Here is a 14150-nt window from a genome sequence, read left to right as displayed (position 1 = left end):
ACACACACACACACACACACACTCACACACACACACACACTCACACACACACTCACACTTTAGTGTAGGGGTTTCCCATGTGACATTGGTATCGCTGCTGCCTCAGCCGTATCCAATATTGCATAACATCTGTTGGTCATTTATCAGAAGTTCAGATTTAATTCAGTGCCTGTGTTTTATCTGGTGAGACCTCTGCGGGGGGGAGGGGGGGCCCTGCTCTCACGGAAGGGGAGACGCCGCCCTCATTCACCGCCCCCCCCCACAGAGCCCTGAATCCGAATCCGTGTAATGGCTCATGGTCCCCAGTGCGGCACCAGCTCCCTCTCCCCAGAGGCCCATGCCCCCCACCCCCCCACCCCGTTTCCTTTCCTCTCTGCTCAGAATGCACCCAAGGCTTCAACCAAATGCCACCTCCTTTCAGAAGGCGCCCATGATAATCTCGGCAGCTAGGACCCCCCTCCTTGGAGCCCGCTGTGTCTGCCCACACGTGGTCCCGGCACTGGTCTTACTCTCCCCGCCCCCCTCACAGCTCTGGAGGGAAGCTCGAAGGTGTCTCCCGGTCTCCATCCCCGCACCACCGCCGCTCCGCAGCAAGGGACTGAGCGAACAGATAGAGGCGTTAATGTTGGGGCCCAGTAGGCAAAAATTACCCTCAAACAACATTTGGCCTCCTGGGCCGCACATGTGGTTTCTATTCATCCTGTCTGTGATTTTCTTATTGCTTTGTAAAGAGACATATACTTTTAGGCTTTGAATCAACTTGGTTCGGTCAGTGGCGCCAGCCCTCCCCTTACTTTGCTTTCTAGCTCTTGGTCTGCTGTTGGGAGTAAACCGCAAGCCTCTGCCAAAAGATTTGCCTATTAAAGGATGAGCATCTTGCCCATGCATAACTGGTGAGGGGTCTTAAGGAATGTAAATATCCTCATAGAATTCTTCAGGCTCATCTTCTGCTTGGAGCCAGACTATTATTAGGGAATCCCTCTCCTGCAATGACTTGATAATTCCTGATATTTACACCTGTCCTGTTAAACATGACCCCTTCCGGAGCACGTCTTCACTTCAAAAACCTTGAATTATGTAACCATTAAGGAAATGATGTCATCACCCCTGGTATGGAAGACCCTGGCTATCTAAGTAGAGTGTGGCTTTGCCAACCACCATCCACGTTGTCTGTCTCGTCTGTCTTGTCTGTCTTGTTCGTCTTGTCTGTCTTCTTTTCCAGAGATATTGCGCCGACACCAACCCCCTACTAGGGACCTTTCGACTGGGGTGCGTGGGCTGGTCCCCCGCATGTTAACGGATGAAGGACCGATTGCTTCTGCCCGTTTATTAGCAGAATGGGTCTAAGTCATGGAGAACAAATGCTCTGGACGCCTGGGGTGGCTCAGTCGATTAAGCATCAAACTTCAGCTCAGCTCACGATCTCCTGGTTAGTGAGTTCGAGCCCCACATGTTGGGCTCTGTGCTGACAGCCAGAGCGCAGGACAGTTCAGCATCCCTGGGGGGAGGAGCCTCACTGGTTATCTGTCATTGGGCGGCGCCTCGGAGCCCAGGAGTTCACATCGCACCTGCACCTGTCCCTGAGGGGGAAACTCGTCCCTCTGTGCCCTCCCCACCCCAACTCCTGGACAGAGTGCTGACGAGGCGAGAGGGGAGGGCACAGCTTTCCTCCAGGACCAGCCCCTGTTGTGTTGACAGGACACCACTCACTCACCTCCCATTTCAGGTGAGCAGCGCCCTGGCCACACCCGGCTTTGCTAACAGAGTGCCTCTGTGCACAGCTTGTGTCCGTGGCTTCAACGAGCGACCTCAGTGCCAATTTCCAAGACCCCCTCCCCCCCTGGGTCACAATGCAGCACTTTCAAAATGATGCATGAAGGGAAAAACTCCAGTGACTTTTTACTAAAATATTCTCAGGCACAACCCAGAAATCACCCCTGAGCTATGCAAGCGGTGCCCTTTGGCCCCATCACCCCATCCCGGGGGCCACCTCATGCAGCTCAGCTCATGCTTGTCAGCAGTTTCGCCATCCTCCGCTGAACTTCCTGACCCCAAGGGGCAGGTCACGCCATCCCTGGAGAGCAAGCTGAAGCTCAGAGACACAGAGTAACCTACTCAGCGATGCCCAGCACCTCGGGACCAGAGCTGGGACTGAAACAGTCTGACTCCAGTGCCAGGGCGGCTTCCCCACTGCCCCAGTCACGTGTAGCCCTCACATGCCCGCGCCTCTTGAGGGGAGGAAAGGGGGCCCCACTAATTCCAATGGTAAAGAAGCCGCACCCCAAGCCAATTTGACAGGCTCTTGGAGAAAGAAGCCAGTGGGGCAGAAAGAAGAGGAGCCCGTCTCCCTGTAGACCCGTGTTCAAACAATCCAGCTCAGCCTGGCTTGCAGAGGTCTCTCTGACCTTCCCTAACACCCAGAGTCCATGGAGGACTAGACAGAAAAGTGTGGAAAGTGTCCAGGACAGAACTGGACGCTTTTTGTTTGTTTGTTTAATGTTTATTTATTTTTGAGGGGGCGAGGGGCATAGAGAGAGACACACAGAATCCCAAGCAGGCTCCAGGCTCCAAGGTGTCAGCACAAAGCCCGATGCAGAACTGGAACTCACGAGCTGTGAGATCATGACCTGAGCCGAAGTCTGATGCCCAACTGACTGAGCCCCCCAGGCGCCCAGAACTGGACACATTTTAAGTGCTCAGTGACTAGAACCCTCCTCCCTTCCCCCCCACCCCTGAAGCCTACCTGCCCCCCAAAGCACAGGGTCAGCTCTCACCTCGGTCACGATGGACGAGCCGGGCGAGTCGTACACCCAGCCGTGCCGACAGGGGCCCAGCGGCAGGTGGCTCCGGTTGGCTGCCAGGCCGGCCAGCGGGTCCACGCAGCTGAGGGCACTCTGGTTCCAGTCCACCTCGTAGCGGCGGCACTGGCGAGGAAACACCTCACCCGCAGCCCCCGGGCCGGGCACCGTGTAGTTCAGCTCCTCTGCCAGGCTCCAGCCACATCGCCGGCTCAGCTCGGCCACCCCGGGGCTCTGGCAGCGGTGATCAGGGGTGAAGGCCAGGAAGACGATGCCCACATAGAGGGGGGCGAAGGCAGCTGACAACAGGCACAGGGTCAGGAAGATTTGCTTCTGGAACCAGCCAAACTCCCCCACCTGCTCCAGAATGTCATCCACAGTGGGCATGACTGGACCGGCACCCTCATCACTTTGGCCAAACTGCCTGGGCCGCAGTGGTCAAGGTCAATGTTTCATGTCGGCTTCTCTGCAATGGGCTGGTTTGAAATCAAGTTGCTGTCCAAGCATGCTCTACCTGGAAGCCAACCAACTGGAAAAAATCTTTCACTCCGCAGCGCGGGTGTCCAGCAAGGATGAAAGGCAGGATGGTAAAGGTCACATGGCTTGGCCTGGAAGCAAGGCAATGAAGCTGAGGTTCTAACTCTCTGGGTGTTAGAAGAGGAGGCTAGAGCCTGCCATGTAACCCCCGCCCCAGTGGTCTCTTTAGGGCTCTTCCCGAGAGATTATTTAAAAACTTCTTTTTATAATCCAGATAAACCAAAGGTAGTACAGTTTCAGGGGCTGTGCGATCCAGGACTCACTGTCCTTCACCTAGCTGGCCTGATCCCAAGCGTGGCTCTGCTGAGCACTGCATCCTATTTGTCTCCGAGGGCTGTGCAGGCCACCATCTCGTGGAAAAGGGAGATAGGAACCAGCTGCAGACTCGCCACAGCCTCAGACTCAGCCATCAGCCAGGTAATGACAATGACAAAAGCATCAGCCTCCAATTCAAGGCTCTGAATTGTTACCAGATCATGACAGCCTTCAAGGTCAACGCTGCTCCGACTCTCCCCACGGCAAAGCTGGGAAAACAGAGGCGTGAGGAGCTTACAGCAACCTCCCGAGTTCCCACAGTCCTTGAACTTGAACCTTGTTCTGCTCCAGAACAACATCCTGAATTTATTAACCTGCCCTTAGCTCACCAATGCGTCTGTCAGTTTGGTTTTTTCACTCAACAAACATTCACCAAGTCCCTAAACGCTTCAGGCAGTGCCGGGCTCTGGGACACAGAGATGGGGTAGCTGCTGACTCCAAACAGCATACAGTTCATGAGGACAGACTCACGGATGGACAGCTCAAGCAGAGGGCACTAGGGGAGCCCCACAAACTGGCCTCTCAGCCAGCCGTGCACCTTATGCCCAGTGGGTTGATACGGGGAGGGGGGGCGCATAGGAGCAGGAAGTGATGAAAGGCAAGAAGGGCATGGCAGGCAGGGATGGGACAGTCACCCTCCCCCTGATGACACTGCCTCCTGACACTCGCACCCTGGAGTAGACGTGGGACCCAAGACTGGCTGGTCCCCATGGAATGCAGCAAATGTGGCCATGCTGCTCCCAGGCTTACATCAAGTGCAGTTTCACAGCCGCCTGGCCGGGCATCCCTCCACTCACTGCGGGCTTGATGAAGCAGGTGGCCTGTGGGGGAGTCCACAAGCCAAGGAGATGAGGCGCCGCTGGCTGACAGAGACCCTCAGGCAGGCAGCTGCGGGACCCGCGTGGGCTCAGGCAGATCTTGCCCCAGACTGCAGAGGGTCCGCCCCCAAAACTGGGGGACAAGTGTGCGGCCTTGCAAGGCTCCACACCAACAGACAGGGAGAAACGGTGTGGGCTCCTCAGGGCAGCAGGGCCTCGAAAGGCCTCGGGGCCTGCGTGCAGCGCTGCTCCCGGGGCCTGGGGCTGCCTAACTGCGCCCCGCACATACTTCTCTGGGAGCTACATGCCAGGCAGACCTCCAAGGCCAGGGCACTGAGAGCAAAGGCCTGGCTCAAAAGCAACTCCCTGGGCCCATCCACTGTGCACCAGCCCCATTGCTGCTCTTGGAGTAGGGGCAGGGCAGGGGGACAGCCTGTGGTAGCTGGGAGCTCCCAGGCCCTCATCCTGGTCCATCACCCTCCAGGTCCTCATCCTACTTCTCCAGGCCCCTTAGGTCCCCATCCTGGTTTACTGGGCACCCCCCCATGGTTTTCATCCTGGCTCCCCGGACCCCCCAGGCCCTCATCCTGGTTCCCGGGCCCCCCAGGCCCTTATCCTGGCTCCCCGGGCCCCCAGACCTTCATCCTAGATCCTCAGGCCCCCCAGGCCCTCATCCTGGTTCACTGGGCACTCCCCAGGCCCTCACATGGTTCCCCGGGTTCCCAAGGCCCTCATCCTGGTTCCCCGGGCCCCCCAAGCCCTCATCCTGGGTCCCCAGACCCCCATCCTGGCTCCCCAGGGCCCCCAGGTCCTCATCCTGGGTCCCGTGGCCCTCTTGGGGGAACAGGGCACCTGGCCTGCTCCCCGGACCTCCTCAGGGGAATGGGGTACGGGGCCACCCCCCATAAGATGGAGCTGGGAACCACCATGGGGTCCTCTGGCCTCACCTCAAAACCACAGGCAGGGACTCCCACATCCTGTTTCTGCATTTCCCCAGGAGGGGATGCAGGCTGACAAGGGGGAGCCAGGAGCTGGCCATTAACTGCAGCCACAAGCACCATGGGCCGAAAGGGAAAGTGGACTCTGGCTTTCTGGCTAACCAGACCTTTAGCCTGGGGCACACGGATGGACCAGCTGGTGGGAGAGCCGAGCTCCCCAAACAAACCCATTTCCCCATCTCCTCACCCCGACAGAGGAAGTTTCCCAGGAGCCCATGGGACTTCAGCCAGTGCCATCACCTGCCCAGGGCAGGCTCCCAGCTGCTGGATTATAAAACTACCTGACGCGCAGGGAATGGGGTCAAGGGGGCTTGTCTGGGCACAGGGTGGGACCCGATGAGCCCTGGCCAGAGCTGCTGACAGTGGACAGCGAAATGCCACCAGACAGGAAACCCCTTCCCCCCTTCACCCCTCCCCATGTCATCCCCAGGAAGACAGCCTAAAGGGGGTCCCTGCCCTTGCACACAGGAGAGGCCCTTCTGTTTCTGGGACTCTCCTCTCTCTGCTGCACGGGCACCGGGGGCCAGCTGGTCTGGTAAAATAAGGCCCACCTCCAGGGGCTTGTAGCCCTTGAATCCCCCTGCCACTGGGCTGACTCTCGCAGGGAGGGCAGGAAGGAGGAAGATCAGAGGCAAACCTCCCCTAGAGCAGGACCTCACACACTCCAAGCTGAAATGCAGGCCTTCCGCTGGCCTGAGATCATAGGAAATGTGTCCAGGTCTCTACCCCAGGTTCCTGGCACGGAACTCCTGAACCCCTTGCATTTCCTGGGTGATAGGAGTGTCCTTTGTTCTAAGGAGGGGACGCCGGATGGTTCCCGGTCATGAGAAAGACCAAGCCATGATTAGAAGCTTGGAGCTTTCCACATAACCCCCATTCTCTAGAGAAGGAAGAAGGGCTGAAAATGGAGCTCGTGATCCATCAAGCCTCCATGAGGAAGTGTCTCTAAGAAACCCAGAAACCCAGAAGAATGGGGTTTTGGGAGCTTCCTGGCTGGTGAGCGCTGGTGCACACACCCACCTCGGCGGGTTGCACAGCCCAGCTCCACGGGGACAGAGCTCCCTACGCCTGGGACTCTCCCAGACCTTGCCCCGTGTAGGTCTCCATCGGGCCGCTCCTCTGTGTCCGTTATCACACCCGTTAGTAAACTGGTAGATTAGGAGTGTTCCCTGAGTGTGAGCTGCTCCAGCAGATCAATTGAATCCAAAGGGGAACGGGTCATGAGAGCCCCCCCGACTCTGTAAGCCAAGCCGGACAGAACTATGGGTAACCTGGGGACCCATGACTTGACAGTGGGATGTGAAGCGGGGGGCAGTCTTACAGGGACTGAGCCCCTAGCCTGGGGCGGTGGGGGGGTCTGAGGATACCTGCAGGTCGACCATGTCAGAATTGAGTTCAATGATAGGACTCCCTGCGGGTGTTCCAAGGAACTGCTGGGCGTGGGGAAAAGCCCCACATATTTGGGGACCAGGAGTGAAGCGTTCCGGGTGTGCAGCAAGGGTGGGGGGCACAGGAGGCAAGATAGCAGGGTGTCCCTGCCACACGGGAGCAAAACAAGTGGATTTTTCTAACACAAACCTGCTGGCCCCAAATGCTCTGGCTGCCCTCCACCCCCACCCAGGAGGCAGACAGAGAGCAAAGGTCCCACTATTGACACATCCTGGGGAGAAAGCGAGGCCCCTCCCTGCCCCCCACCGCCACCCCCAGGGCCACTGCCACCAGCCAGGCCTGACATCTGCTCTCTCCTTGCTGCAGAAAGCAGTCTCTCTGGCCCTGGGCAAAGGCGTCCCTCCCACCTCCCCAGCACGCTGGGCACTCTTTCTTTTGCTCAGACCAGGCCACTCTGTTCCCATCTCCCAGTCTCTAGTTCAGGTGCCAGGAGGGGTGGCCGGGCCACCTCGGGTCATCAGAACGGCAAAGGAGGCTGCACCCAGGCCCCAGGGCTGTCCTGGCTGCAGGCCCCGTCACCAGCCCCGGGTTTGCCGTGTCCCTCTGTGTGCTGTCAGGAGGGGACCACCGTGACGGAGGTAGACCTCAACCCCCAGCACCTTCTCCAAAATGGCCCCTTCCTTCTATGGTCCTTAAGGGGCAGTTGTTAACCTGCACTGAGGAGTGTGGAAACCACAGAAACGAGGACCCAGCAGGGGAACCACAGTGAGGCTCCACTCAGTCCGTAGTCCAAGTCCAAGGTGTTGCCTTCCTTAGGGCGCCAGGCTGTTCGCACCACAGACTTCTCTCTGATGTCAGGGCCCCTCTGATGACTCTGTTTTCCCCGGCCGAAGGCCCTGACCGGAAGGCGCTGGGCTGGACGAGAGACCGGCCAGAGGACAAAACAGGAGCCTTCTGTCTCCGCCTCCCGTCTCCAGGCACCATGACCACTCCGACGCAATGACCCAGGCCTACCCTGCTTGTCCAGAACAATCTTCTTGTCCCCCACCTGTTCCAGTACCCGCATGAGATGGAAGCCACCCATCAAATTCCTCCTTCCTCTCCCCATGTCCAGACCTCAGAGGGCTGAGTGCATACAGATGTCACCACTGGGCCAGTGGCCCCTGGGAGCGGGGCTAGTCCGGCACACGGGACAGTGGGGCCAGGAACCAAGGGCATCGTCTGGCCTCTATTCTTCTATCCCCAGCTGGGTGCCAGCATCCAAATCCCAGGTAGCCGGCACCCACCCACGTCCCCAAGGGATCAGTGTTGGAAGCCCGCTCAGCTTTCAATGACCCACCACACCCTGTCCCCACAAAGGAACCCACAAAACCACCTGTGGTTCATGCAAAACCATCAGCCACTCAGTCTTGCCTCGATGGGCATGGAGGCAATGGCAGGTCACAGTGGGGCAGCCTAGACCAGGCTCCTCGGTCCCCGGCATAGCCACGGGTCACACTTGCTGTGTCTGGTGCCTGCCTGGCCCCTCCAAGAGAGCGACTGGGCCTCTGCTCCCCGGACTCAGGGTGGGCGGAGTGAAGTGGCACGGGGGGTCTGGGAGGCTGAAGTCACTGACATGTATTGTCTTGTGGTTCCGGAACTCCAAAACCAAGGGGAGGGCAAGGTAGGCTCTTTCTCTGGGTGGGGAGGGAAGGCCTCTCACCTTGGCTTCCAGATGTCCGTCTCCCTGTGTTCTTCACATCACAAATTCTCCCTGTTTACAAGGACACCAGTGACAGTGGATAAGGGCCCACCCCCTGACCTCACTGTAACTTGATCACTTCCATGAAGACCCAATCTCTGAATAAGGTCACATTCTGAGCTGCTAGGGGTGAGCACGTCAACACAGGAGTTCTGGGGGACACGATGGACCCCTAACCATCTCGACACGCCAGCGTGCACACGTGGAGAGGGACGGAACGGGTCAGAAGCACCACGTCCGTGGCCGTGGAACCCAGTCACTGTCAGCTCCCTGGGGAACCTGGCCGGAAGTAGGGAGCAGGGGCAGGGCCATGGGGAGTGGCAGGGGCTTCCCTGGGGAGAGCAAGCTCTGAAGTAGCGTGCACACGTCTCTGGGGACCTCACCATTCTTGTACAGAGAATGCCACACCCGTTCCGTGTGACCCTCAGGAAAACTGTGCACCACGGTGACAGCATTTCTCCGAGAATGAGACACAGGCCACCAGGCTCTCCAAGGGGCCACGGGCCAACATGTGGAAAGCACTGCATACCCTACCTTCTTGGGAGAGTCACCTGCCACATTTTTATCTTAATCTAAGCTGGAGCTCAGAGAGGTCTCCCAGCAAGAAAGGCTGTCTGCTCAGGATCCGCCAAAGCTGCCTGGCCACAGACCCTTCCCAGCTCTTGTAGCACATCTACCAAAATCAGACGGAACAAGGGTTCCATGGGGCATACTTTGGGAAACGCCACTCTATGACAAGACTTCCTAGTTTAAGTATGATTCTGTTCAACCTGAGGTCTGTCCCCCATGCTTTCCCGAAAAGGAATCCTAAATCCACGTCCTGGGGTGGAGGCGAGCAGGCATCCTCCAGTGGAGGGGGGGCAGCCAAGAGGTGTCCCACAGGGAGAGGGGCCTGACAGGGTGTCAGACCCCGACGTGAGGAGAGCAACCTCATGTGTCAAGGCTATGAAAGTATAAAGACTGAGAAACTTTCTGGACTGAAGTGAAACTGAAAAGACGTAGCAACGAAGCACAACACAGGATTCAGAATGGGGTCCTTTTCCTGAAAGGGCACTGCTGTGACCAGCGGGGACACATGAGCAGGACCTGAGGCTGAGCTTGGAGGGACGTACCCACCGCCATGTTCGGGTGTGGGTGGATGCATCATGGTCCCACGGGGTGACCTCCTAGGGTGCCCAGAGAAGGTAGGGCATCAGGAGGGCAGCCCCCTGTCAAGTGGCTGGAGGAGAGAAAGCTCCTTGTCCTGTTTGGTCAGAATCCCGTATGTTCTGGTATCTCAAAATTTTAAAAAAGTCTGAAACCAAGGGCACAAGGTTGACTGGGACATGGCCCTCTGGTCCTTCCAGGGCACTGCACCCCATTGTGTGGGTCGCCAGCTCCCCACGGTGTCGTCCAGGACAGCGCTGAGAGCGGCCGTCAGGTCTCCCCAACTTGGCCGTGAGCTCCGTCAGGGACTCCACAGTCCCGCCCTGTCCAGGAGCAAGGACGGACAGGGCCATCTGTGCAATCTCGTTTTCCTTGGACCCTGTGCCGAAACAACGTTCTAGGGAATTTTTTTTTTTTTTATCGAGTTTAATTTGCAAACTGGTCCAAACACAAAACAGAATAAGAGGTGAAGAAATGGGAGTTAACAGTTTACAAGCGTGAACTTTGGTCTTTCCCTCTAAGAGGACAGTTTTTGTCTCCCCCCTAGGACCTCCTCCATCCGGACTGGGAGCCAGAGGTCCCCCAGGGTCTGCACAGCTGAGGCGGCCCCCACTGCCTTCTGAGTGCTAGCACGTCCTTGTTCCCTTCTCCCACCAACTCTGACCCTTCCGCAGCACCCGCTCCTTACTGGGACGTCCAGGAGACACCTCAAGTCCTAGGCCTGCCTCAGCCTCACCTCTGCCATCCACCTGGATCGCCGTCCCTCGGCCTGCGCCACCCGGACATGCATCACAGGACTGCCCGGCCCGGCGGCCAGCCCAGCACCCACAGCGGCCCCACTCATGCTTCCTGTGGGGAGGGTATCATTCAGCATCCGCTCTCTCAGGCTGGCCCAAGGGTGAGGCTCACCCCAACTCAGGGAGGTGTGGGTGGAGAAATACGCTGTGTGAAAGCACCTCCGTCGTGGCGGAAAGCAGTTTATTCAAACCTAACCTCGGCCGCGACACCTGCCCCTGACATGCTCACTATCTCTATGTGACCTGCAAGAGAAGAGCAGATGTCAGGCCTGGCTGGTGGCAGTTCTGTGACTCAAACGAAGGATCAGGTCACCCCAGAGCACGGTTTTGTTATTTCATTCCATTTCATTTATTTGATTTAATTTTGTTTTATTATTTTTACCAACAGTAAAGACAGTCTTGGCTTTAGATCAAGTTCTCCATTTATATTAAAAATCTTGTGTGCCGGGGCACCCGGGTGGCTCAGTCGGTTGAGCGTCTTTGGCTCAGGTCATGATCTCGTGGTTCATGGGTTCAAGCCCTGCATTGGGCTCTGTGCTGACAGCTTGGAGCCTGGAGCCTGCTTCGGATTCTGTGTCTCCCCCCTCTCTGTCCCTCCCCTCCTCCTGCTCTGTCTCTGTTTCTCAAAAATGAGTAGATGTTAAAAAAAATTTTTTTTAATCTTATGTGCCAATTAGGAATGTGAAATTTTTTTCAGTTTATTTACCCTGAGAGAGGTGGAAGGAAAGAGGCAGAGAGACAGGGAGACAGAGAATCCCAAGCAGATTCCAAACTGTCAGCAGAGAGCCCAACACAGGGCTTGAACTCATGAACCAGGAGATCCTGACCTGAGCCGAAATTAAGAGTCTGACACTCAACCGAATGAGCCGCCCAGGCGCCCCCACCCCCCAGCCTCGGAGTACTGTTTTAAATGCCCCGGCGGAGTCTGCCTTCCTACAGGGTCATCCTGCGCACAGCACAATCTTAGCGGTTGGCGGAGAACGGGTTTCAAACACTTTTAAACGTTCCTAGTAAGCGCAGATCTCTACCGTATGGTGGATTTTCCTCTACACAAGGTTTGCCAACGCCGTGCTTATCCCCCATTTACTCCATGTCTCTGCCGTCCTCAGACAGTCTCAAAAGGGCCTAGAAAAGTTGGTTAAAAGGAAACTGAGTATCAGGGTTGTACTCTTACTAATAAAGCGCTTCTGACAACATCACAGTGCCCATCTGCCGTCAGGGCACGTTGTCCTGCAACCACCTTCCACGGCAGCTGGTGAGGACAGGACTGTCTTCTGAGCCCAGGGGTGGCTCCAGTCCAGGTCCCCAAGGGTCAGAGCAAACGCCCCCCACACACGGGGCCCACCCATCCCCTCCACGTGCCAGCCACAAGCTGCGAACTCGGCCGACAGCCAGGGGTGTGAAGATCCCAACGGTCAAGTTCATTGACATGGCCAGTGCAGAACGGCAAGTGGCCTTCCTGGCCTCCTGCCCGAGGGGCTTCCTGTGTGCGAGATGGAGGGGTGCTGGGAGAGCAGCGCCCGAGCACCAGGGACTCCTGGGCGGTAATGTTCGCTTCCTAAGACCCAAGTGTCTGTTTCAGAAGAAACAGTGTCAAATCCTAAAGTCACTGCAACTGAATAATGAACAAATGAGGGGCAGGGAGGGCAGAACGTTGACTCCAAGAAGTCAGATTTGATGCTGTAACTTTCTGCTTTGTCTGCTTTCCCACTAACTCCTGGGAAGCTCTTGTTACCAGTCAGGGTGACGACTGTCCAGAGAGAAGCTGCCACCCCGTGACACACAGGGCAGCTCACCCACGGAACCAGGAATACCCTGAGGTCTGCTTTCCCGCAAGGAGGGAGGGAACGAGATGTGGCGGGAGCTGGACGAAGGCAGGGTGCCCCTGGCACTAGCGCCTGCGCCCAGAAGGACACCAGGGAGCCCACGGCGGTGCTGCCCACGACGGGCCCAGGGGGCCCCCGCAGCAGGAGCTGGAACGCAGGCACCTGCTGCAATGGCCTGGAGCAGGCAGGCGGCCAGACTCCGCAACGCGCAGGGCAACTTGGAAGGAACCAGCGGTACCACCCGACTAATAATTTATCTTTTATTGAAATTGTTGAATACTTTATATTACAGTAAATTTGATTGGAAAAAAATGAAGAAAAGAAATCGATTTTAAAAAATACACTCATGTTGAAATCAAATCGGCCAAACAGAGTACAAACCAAGAAACCACCGCAGGGTGGTTTTCTCAGTACGTGAATACCACAGAGTCTATGTACAATTTGAGAACTCGAGAAAATTCATTCATTAAACACTTCGAGAAAGGTGCCAACAGCAAGGGAGGGACAGCGGCCCCGCCCTCCGGTCCCGCAGCACCGAGAGGCCGACGCAGCACCCCCAGAGCGGGATCCCCAAGTGCAACGCGAGGGCGAGATGCTGACCCGTCGGCGTTCATGCAGTTTCCGTAAGTCACGCACTGTGCAAATTAAGGCTTCTTATAGGTCAGATGGTTGATAAACACTTTTTTTTTTTTCTTAAAAAAATAAGCACAGTAAAGGTGGTGTCATGAGAACCTGAAGAGGTGAGACCTATCCCCCGAATCTGGAAGAAAGTTCTTTTCTCTGACATCTCAACTCCAACCTCACACACACACGCAAATCATCTTTGGGTGGGTTGTTTGAGTTCACCAGCCGGCGACAGAAATACTGGTAAGTGTGCTCTGTGCACCTAGGATTGAGGACGTCATGCAAAACGCTGCAGCCGTTACTAAGGGCAGAGAGCAGGAGAACCCTCCAAAGCCTAGGCACTCGGGGACCCTGCACGTGCGCGCGCGCGTGTGTGTGTGTGTGTGTGTGTGTGAGCGAACGTGCGTGTTCCCTTAAGAAAAAGGAAGCAAAAATGAAGGGACAGATTGGAGCATTCTAAAGTACAGGCTACATTATTGACCAGTTCAAAATCTCATAAGGAACTTTCTTAGCACACCGACAGCTTCCCCTTCTGACCAGGGAGCGACCCGGCTACCCCCGCCCTCACGGAGAAACCGTCGGGTTGTTTGTTTTTGTTTTTTTTGTGATTTTTTTATCCTTTTTTTTTTTTTTTTGTATTTTTCCTTTTTTGCAAACCTGAGTAATTGTCAAAGTCAATAAATAGGAGGAGAGAATTAAATGCTAAAATATAATGGTCAAACACCCTCCAGGGCCTAAAGCAGCAAGGGTTTTTCTTGAATACACACAGCCCTCTGTTTCGAGATGCGTCTGGCCCGGGCGCATGTGACGCAGCACACGGCGGCCCCGCTTCTAACTGAGGACTGGGGACAAAACCCAGGGCCCCGCCCCGCCCCCACGACAGGGGCAGAGCCACGTTCCAAGGACGTAAACCTGACCTACTCACCCTCTCCCCCCTCACAAAAACTCTTCCCTTTGGAGACAGTTCTTGTTAAAGGCAAAAACGATAGAAGCGTCATCGACGGAAGTCCTATTTGGTTGGAGGTGCCCGGCCGCGGCGCACCGCGTCCCCTGGAGGCGCCAGGGGACTAGATGTGCAAGAGGTCCTCGTCGCTGTCGTCGTGGAAGGCCGCCAGGCTGCCGGGGGGCGCGGGCTTCTGCGGGGCGGGCCTGGGCCGGCCC

The 14150-nt window shown here is 56.7% G+C and overlaps 2 protein-coding genes across 4 annotated transcripts in view; both read right to left on the bottom strand.

Annotated features, from left to right (window-relative positions):
* The window catches only part of SLC22A1 (solute carrier family 22 member 1), a 28623-nt gene extending 25211 nt beyond the window's left edge, over nucleotides 1-3412 (bottom strand). Inside the window, exon 1 of one of the 3 annotated variants that reach the window (XM_029945541.1) lies at nucleotides 2775-3412. In XM_029945541.1, coding sequence (XP_029801401.1) covers nucleotides 2775-3185 — 411 coding nt within the window. In that variant the 5' untranslated portion in view covers nucleotides 3186-3412. The remainder of the gene's footprint in view (nucleotides 1-2774) is intronic. The other 2 variants (XM_029945542.1, XM_029945540.1) reach the window with 2 other exon arrangements.
* Nucleotides 3413-12611: 9199 nt separating this feature from the next.
* IGF2R (insulin like growth factor 2 receptor) overlaps nucleotides 12612-14150 on the bottom strand; it is a gene marked incomplete at its 5' end in the record, with an annotated part of 98190 nt that continues 96651 nt past the window's right edge. The window contains one exon of the mRNA XM_029943265.1: nucleotides 12612-14150. This exon is cut by the window's right edge and continues 8 nt beyond it. Within this exon, the coding sequence (XP_029799125.1) occupies nucleotides 14057-14150 (94 nt within the window).

This window comes from Suricata suricatta, chromosome 7 (genome assembly GCF_006229205.1).
Source record: "Suricata suricatta isolate VVHF042 chromosome 7, meerkat_22Aug2017_6uvM2_HiC, whole genome shotgun sequence".
Lineage (NCBI taxonomy): Eukaryota > Metazoa > Chordata > Mammalia > Carnivora > Herpestidae > Suricata > Suricata suricatta.
The sequence above is the reverse complement of the archived record's forward strand: the minus strand, read 5'-3'. Positions and strand labels throughout refer to the sequence as shown.